Source organism: Pteropus vampyrus, unplaced genomic scaffold (assembly GCF_000151845.1).
Source record: "Pteropus vampyrus isolate Shadow unplaced genomic scaffold, Pvam_2.0 Scaffold22, whole genome shotgun sequence".
In the NCBI taxonomy this organism is placed as follows: domain Eukaryota; kingdom Metazoa; phylum Chordata; class Mammalia; order Chiroptera; family Pteropodidae; genus Pteropus; species Pteropus vampyrus.
In genome coordinates, this window is record NW_011888803.1 from 7464350 (window position 1) to 7472870 (window position 8521).

The window sequence follows — 8521 nt, forward strand, 5'->3', positions numbered from 1 at the left end:
CAACTTCAAAGATTTTTACAACAGGGCAATCACATGAGGGGCTTGCTGGCTCACAGTATTCTGGGAGTACATACAGCAAAACCTCTCTAAGCAAAAACTCTTTCTAAGCAATAATAGTGTTTTAATTACACCATAAGGAAAATAATTTGCTGTGGACTGTTCTGTGAATCTAAACATTTACTACATTGCTTCTACAAGAATATTTAAGTTAAATTTTAATCTTAATTTTCTGGCATGATTATTCTATTAAAAATTTTTCATAAACTGAAGATAACAAAAATTTAAGAGTAGGAAAAAAAAGTTTTAAATTTTCTTTGCCACTTTTATGCTTTGAAAATTCAAAATGGATATGTCACGTAAAAACAAACTTGAGGTACAAAGTAGTTCACATATACATACCGATAAACAAGAAAACATTTAAGATTATCAGGAAGATTTTCAAACTGAAGTCCTCTGTGGTACCATCATGTAATGATGGTTAAGTATGAGACTGTAACACAGCTATATTATTAGTACACTGCTTGTTTCTGGCAAAAACTAGAATGCTTGTTTCTGGCAATGCTTGTTTCATGGAAACTCCTGAAAAAAAAATTCTTGCCAAATGTATCATTAGCTACTTAAAAATTTCTGATCACTTTTCTCTGTGACATTATTGCTCAATAACAAAAGAATTATATCCCAGCTGTTTCTTCCTTTGGAATATGGTGCTTGTCTCTGAAATGTATCACTTATAATATTTTCATAAAAAAGTGAACATGCATCAAGCCAAAGAAATAAGTGAGTGACTGGCTTCTGTTCAAGAGCCAGATATTTTAGACTACAAATATGGTTACTTTGTCATGAGAAGATATATTAATGTCTTATAAGAGACTCAATGATATTCTATTAACCCTGAAAAATGGCTGCTGCTATATAACTCCAAAAAGTTATACTATATATAGTGAATGAATGACAAAAATATTTTTTTTAAAACATGACAAATATAAATGGAATAGCCACATAGGGTAAATATATGTAAGAGTCTGAACTGCTAGAAAATGGGAAGGCAGATGGGCCTAAACTATAATAGCTAGCAAGGACTGGATCTGTGCAGGCTTCTATGTACAGAGACAATATGGTTAGGCACTTAGAGCTTTTTGATGAAAGTCCTGGAAAGAGCCTGGTCTACATATATTATTACTATCAATAACAATATACATGAAGAAACATGCAATCGGTCCTGAAAATGAAATGACACAGGTTTGTCCAGAGTGTATCTGGATTATAAAATCCAATGCTTTTACATTGTCAGACTTCCTTAACATTAGTGGCAAAAACCTCATTGAAAAATTATTAAAGAATTATTGGCAACTATACAAAGCCTTAGCTGGTACAACTGTTATGGTACTGGTAACCATCTGATAAAGAACATAACACCATCTAAATATCTTAAATATCTTAATATCTTCTATTATCTAAATATCGTAAGCTAATATTCTTAAATTGTTTTATTCAAAGGTACTTTTGTTGTTTTACCTCTATTACTCTATAATTGATAGTTCTTTGAAAAATTACATCCTCCATTTATAAAAAAATCTAATCATGTAGAAATCTCAAAAATGTAATGTTAGTAATGTTACTTATCTAAAGAATTCAGCTTCATGGAATAGCTTTTGAGTATTTATTGCTCAGATGGGTTCAATAAACTCTTAAACGTAATGTGGCAATGGCTCTAATACATCTGTAAACAGAATACCACTAATAAAAATTTTATTGGCATGAAATACTATAATTATGGATGTGTAAAATTTTTAAATCTTAAAGCCTCTTAACATAATCATGTATATCTATGTACAAAACATACATAAATTTCACTTTATTTAAAACATATGAAAGAGGAAATTTCAAATCACACTAAACATAATAAATATAGAACTTGCTTTGTTAAAAATCTACAGTATACATTCAAGTAAAGGCTAAACTTTCAATGCTGACTAGATAAGGGACAAAATTAAAACATTTACAATAATCAGTTTCCTAAAAGTGCTATTTTTAATACCTATACGAGGAAACTCCTTCTAGTGCTTTTGTTTCCATCCAAACATTGATACATTCCTTTATTCACAGAACCAGATGCTTCTGTTACTAAAAATACATATCCAAAGCTTTTATATACTTTTAAATAGATTTAACATTTTAGCTCTTTGGGGGAGGAATAGGAAGTCCAAACAAACAACTCAGACCATCTTAAAGATTAGAAATGATTGACTTTATGACACACCCTGTTTCAATTCAGATGTGAAATCTGATGAACATGTTAATGAAAAAAATTCTAGTCCACACATCTAAGGTAAGTCATCTTTTTCTACATGAGCATTTGTGTAGGTCAAGGAGCATCCGCTATAGCAACCTTCCTGTGATCCAGGTCTTGATGCCACACTCCATTTCTGATTTGCACATTCTCTTCCAACCTGATTTGGTTTAGTCTCTTCAGGAGTTATATTCAGCACACTGATTGAACTGTTGGAGAAAGAAAGGTAGATCTTAATATCATCTCCTCTTCCTTTTATACTTTAGATAGGCTTCAATGTCTAAAGGCTGACTGCTCTCTTGTCCCATGCTAAATAAATTTTGAGGACACACTGATCAAGAATAAAGAAGTGTTTCAAAATAATATAATTTTTATCTAGCCATCTAATCTCTTTAGTGTACACTAAAGCATGCTGCCCAACTAAAACCCAAGGCAGATAGAGAAGATGTAGGTTTTGAAAGCTAATGCTTCCCATATTCCCATCTTTCTGTCACTATTTTCTAATCTCTTTATGGTTTCTTTCAGTACTCGTCCATTTGCTCATGCATGCTTTCATCTACCCATCCATTCACCCACACAGATATTTAATAAGTGCCTACAAGTGGTTAAGAGTCAGATGGTTTATTATCCATACCTCAGCTGGACCACTTACTATGTCACTTTTGGTAAGTTAAATCTCCCTATTCTTCAGCTTCTTCAATTGTAAAACAGAAATAATAACAATACCTACCTCATAGCATTGAGGTGGGAACTAAATGAGTTAACAACTGGAAGCACAACAGTGCTCAATTAATTGTGTCAGACAGTAACAATCTCAGAACACAGACACAGATCCTATCTTCAGAGATAAAATCTGAGAGGTCTGCTCTGCAACCAGCCTCAAACAAAGAAATCTAGTTAAATGATTACTATTAAATCTTTGGGGCTGAGCCAGTGAATAAATACATTTTTATCAACTGAATGTATCTTAGGTGAACTTTTCCCTAAATGTTGATATTCTGTGACTTTGGCTTACTAACACAATCTTATGACAATCCTAAGAAAAAAAAATTAAGTTGTTTTAATTCTAAAAATCTAAACCAAAACCATAATTAGAAATTTGTATTAAAAAATAAAAAAGAACTTGCTTATAGTTCAGCCCTCAGAATCCCTGCCATCTCAGATAAGATTAATGATCAACTAAATTCTCTAACTTAGTATACAGTTACTTTGCATGGAATCCAGACACAGCCTTTACGTAAAATTCCATTCTATAATGAAGGAACAATGAGGATGTTGTAAAAATTAGCTACAAACGCTCTTAATTATTTTGCTATGATCTTATTACAAACTCAGATCTAAGGTGCTTCAGAAACGGAAAAGCAAATTTACCAAATAATATAAAATTTCAAGAACTATGTCAAGCTGCACAGCTTCTCTCCTCCTAACTAGTTATATGACTCTTTCCTAGTTTATCTTCAGAGGCCAGTATCCCTGAATAGCTTCATGAAATTCGTTTAAGCTCCAAAATTCTGTTTCTATGCCACTGATACACAGTACAGCCCTCAGAATACAAGAAACAAAAGCATCTTTATAATCCATTTATGTTTAAATGTATTTTTATTTTTATAACCTATTACTAAAGATTTACAGTAGACCAAGTACTGTTTTAAGTGCTTTACATATATCGATATTTAATTTCACAACACCCTATGATGTAGGTACTGTTTGGATTTTTTATTAAACACAACACAATGTCTTCAAAAAATATTTATATCAGATATTTCATAACTAAAAATAATTATATAAAAAGGTAAAAATTTTAAATATGTAAAAATAACTGAGGTAACTACCTTTTAGATGCAAAATGCATTATTTGTAAATGGTAGCTAGAATTTATATACATAATTCTGATTGGTCAAATTTAGGTGTTTCAGTAACATTCTATGTAAGAAACACTGAGCTTATATTATTATTATTTTTTTTTTGTAAATTAAATAAACTTTTATTTCCCATACTCAACTCATCAGTCAATCTATTGGCTCTAACTTCCAATATATACCTAAACCTGAGCATTTCTATCTTCATGTTATGACCCTCATCCAAACTACCATCATCTCTCACCTCAACACCTCCTAACTGGATCTCCTGGCTTACATTACAGACTGCTACAATAGCAGAGTAATCTTTTTAAACCTTAGATTTTTATTCACTCTCTTGTTTAAAAGTCTCTGATGTTTTCCCATTACCCTGAGAACAATCTGACCTACAAACAGACTAAAATATTTTACAAATGCACTCTCAAGTGTGTGTGTGTGTGTGTGAGGGAGCGCAGCAGAGTGTGGTTATATATTAATAATATTGTCATGAGTTGATAATTGTTGAAGCTGGGTGATGGGTAAACGGGTTCCTGACCTTATTCCCTCTACGTTTGTATGTATTTCAACTTTTACATAACAAAGTTTTAACCCCAATCTACTCACCCAGGACCTTAAAGGATGTGACCCCCTCCCATCTCCCATCCTCATCTCACACCTCTTGGTTTTGCTCACTAACTACATTGCCATCCACATAACACACTAGTGTGCCACCCTCAGGGTCCCTACACTTGCCCAGAGGGCTCTTCCCCCAGCTCTGTTTTGCTCCCAGTGTTTACTTAGCATCCTAAGTAACTATACATACATCTATTGTCAACTATAAATCAGAGTGTCTTGTCCTTTTTAAAAGCTTTATATTTTTGTTTTAAGATTCATCTGTTCAACAATTATTGATCCAAGGGCTAGCTGGCTTCTTCCAGCACTTCACTCCACACTAGTTTCTCACTACCACAGGTCAAGTGTGATGCAGGCCTGACTCCTGCTTTCTAAGGCGCTGCCAAATTGGCAGGCCCTTGTGCCACTGTCTCCTACTTTAATTAAGAGGAAAGAGATCACCAGTACACTTTCCAACGTATCACTTTGCTCTTTAAGATTCCTCTGCATCTCACTAGTAATGTTCTATCTGATTAGTTCAAAAGTTAATCTTGGAATAGGCTCTGAGGTAGAGAACTGATATTATACCTTAGAAAATGATTTAATAACTTGAAACAGAGCAAAATATGAAAATACAGCAGTTAATAGCAATATATGGGTTTCTTGCGGGGTGGGGAGCAACTTTTTCATCGTGTCATCCTTGGGCATAGATCTACTTTCGCAGTCAAGGTGAGCAGGCTTTTCTCAGTTTTTTGCCCAACACCACCAATCAAATGGGCACACCAAAAGAAACTTTAAAATATATACTCTATGAAAACTGTCAAAACAATATCCTTCTATTTAATACAATTAAAGCACTTAAAATATTAACTGATCATATAAGGCTATATTTTAAATTATATTTTAGATATAAAATAAAAAGAATCACGTTTTATCATTTAGCTCCCAGAAGATAGGGACCAGATCTACCTTGTTCACTACTGTACTGCCAGCACCTAACGGCTGTCTATATTTAACGGATACCTAATAAATATTTACAGAATGAATGAATTAATCTACTAACCTCTCGAAAGTCTCTACTGTTGCGCTAATACTATAGACATGCCAACTTTTCCTTAGCAGTGCAACTCTAGCAATGTTACAGATATATGAGAAGATGATCTATGACCAATACCTATGTTCAGATACACAGGAACGTGTCTGGCAAAAGTCTGAAGTTGAAGGAGAAGCAGGAAGAGATTTAGTAAGTTTAGAGGTGCAAACTGGAGACCCGTTAGACACACTGTGGGGCTTCTTTTGTCGTGGTCTCGAGTGCACTGTAAGATTGTCCCGATCAGAACCTGTTTAAAAAAGGCGGGGAGGGCAGGACATATGGAGAGGTATTAAGTATAGTGAAGGTAATTAACCAGGATGAAACATTTGCAGTTCTGAATAAGGTATGAGACAGAACAAGTTAATTTAAATAACCACCCTAGCCCTATGCCTCTAGTCTAGCTCATCCTACAATCTTTGTTACACAGATTCCACAAACATATAGAAGGATCTAATATTAAAAATATTTGTTTTGTGGATTTTCAAAAACTCAACGTTACTACACTCATGACAAAAGTTGTCTTTGGTATGCACAGTCCTATAATTCCCATTTTGACTATAGTAAATAAAATATTAAGTTGATTTTGTAGTGTCCATTAGAAAGCTCTTACTGGTGCTATCCAAAGTTTTATATTAATAATTTACAGTATTTTACATGCATTTTCAGATTAAAGAGTTTATGAAGTACTCACTTCCTGAGAAGACACTGAAAAATCTCACATTTTCTGAGTTCTGGTGGTCAAAAGAAGTCATGTTTAAAAACTGTTGCTTCAACCAACTGGCTCTTTCTTCTTCAAATGCCTTTCTCTACCAGAACAAGCAAACCAAAGAAATACTGATCAATATTTCAACATTCACAATAGGTGCCATTTCACATGATTTCTCTATCTATTTGTGCTTGCCTCCTGGCTATCATATATATTTCTTAAGTCAAATGAATTAACCTAGAAAACTAAGAAAAACTTCATTTAAGAAAATTATGTTTAAAAAAAAATTCACCCATTTCACCTAATAAAGCAACTAATCACTATTTTTTCATACCAATTATAAATAATTTCAAATGGACAGTGAAAAGTATCAGCATAACTTTTAAATACACAGATATTATTAGCATGAGTTTTGAACATATAGATTATAAAAATAAAAATCACGAAACAACAGAAAAATACTTCACTGTAAATTAAAAACTTGGGAAAAAAGATATGGCTTCATCAAACATTGCTGTCATCCTCCAAACATCTACTAGTACTAGCAGCCACCACTAATCCACAAGAGAGCATATGTCGAACCTCCTCCTTCCAATGATGAAGCTGATGAATCCTAAACTAAATTCTCTCTATTGCTCAGGTTTCTCTTTCTTCCTTTCCATCCTTCACTGACCCTGCTGTCTCCAGTGACCAGAGGCAGACAGGTTCTCATGCAGAGAACTGGGAGTGGTATGCAAAGTATCAAAAGTATCTCTTGGAGTAGGGTGGGAGATATGGACTCAGAAACAGAGGTGATCCCATAAGACAGAGAAAATGCTGATGCAAATTATTATTGTTTGTTTCCTGAGAAAAATAGCTATTGATGAAACAGACTTTCACGACTGTGGATAAAGTCCATGTCAGCTATTTAAAATAACCAACATATAGTCTTTCACTCATAATTAATATAAAATCATGCAATTCCAGACATTTGAAGAAAACTAACAGCTTAAGAGAAAAAAGCCAAAATAAAGAGAATTGACCATAGATAACAGTTTAACATAGAAACAAAATCTTTTTTAAAAATTATAACACATTATCAAACAGATTTATGAACATCCATAATTATAATGTTAAGAAAAGTAAAAATTAAGGACATTAGAAAACTTAAAAGATAAATTCTGAAATAAAAACTCAGTAGATGAAGTGTGTAATAAAACTGACCTTGCTGAATATCAGGCTGGTGATATACAAAATCAAAGTGAGAGAATATTCCTGAATTCAAAACATAAAGTCAATCTATAGGCAGATATAGTCAGGTCATTTGTCCAATAGAAGTTCCAGAATGCGAGAGAAGTCAAAGGAGGAAAAAATACAGAATAGAAGAAAATATCCCTAAACTGGATATTTAGTATCGTCAGACTAAAAGAAGTTTACCTAGACTTGCTCTGGTACGACTGTACAGCTTTAAAAATATAAAATTCCGAAAGCTTCCAGAGACAGGGGAAAAACAAAACACAGGATATCTACAATGTTGGTTATATTATAATCGGACTTCTTGTTAGCAAAATCAAAAGCCAGAAGAAACAGAATAACTCTTTCAAAGTGTCAAGAGAAAAAAGTAGAACCTCAATTCTATATTCGGCCACACCAATCAAGTACAAATATATTTTTGGATATTCCAGAATGCAAAAGACTTTTCACTCACACACTACTTGAGAAAATTAATAAGATAGTATGACATATGAAAAGAGGAACCCAAGAAAGAGGATAACGTGAGATATAAGAAACATGGCAGCTGAATCTGATTCAGGAAATCATACAGGAAGCTACGAAGTCAAAGAATTCACTGCATAGTGATACATGGGAGATTCTCTTCCAGGTGGCAAAGTCTTAATTAATATAGAATATTTTCTATGTGTCCAAACATATCACTTGGTTATAAAATGAATATTTACATAATCATGATGTTATTATTGTTCAGTTGTTTTTTAAGTCTCAAC

The 8521-nt window shown here is 33.2% G+C and overlaps 1 protein-coding gene across 1 annotated transcript in view; it reads right to left on the reverse strand.

Annotated features, from left to right (window-relative positions):
- Positions 1-1646: 1646 nt before the first annotated feature.
- Positions 1647-8521, reverse strand: part of SSX2IP (SSX family member 2 interacting protein) — a 38843-nt gene continuing 31968 nt past the window's right edge. The window contains exons 12-14 of the mRNA XM_011355688.2: positions 6525-6639; positions 5915-6080; positions 1647-2499 (exon numbers count right to left, since the gene is read on the reverse strand). Coding sequence (XP_011353990.1) covers positions 2325-2499; positions 5915-6080; positions 6525-6639 — 456 coding nt within the window. The 3' untranslated portion in view covers positions 1647-2324. The remainder of the gene's footprint in view (positions 2500-5914; positions 6081-6524; positions 6640-8521) is intronic.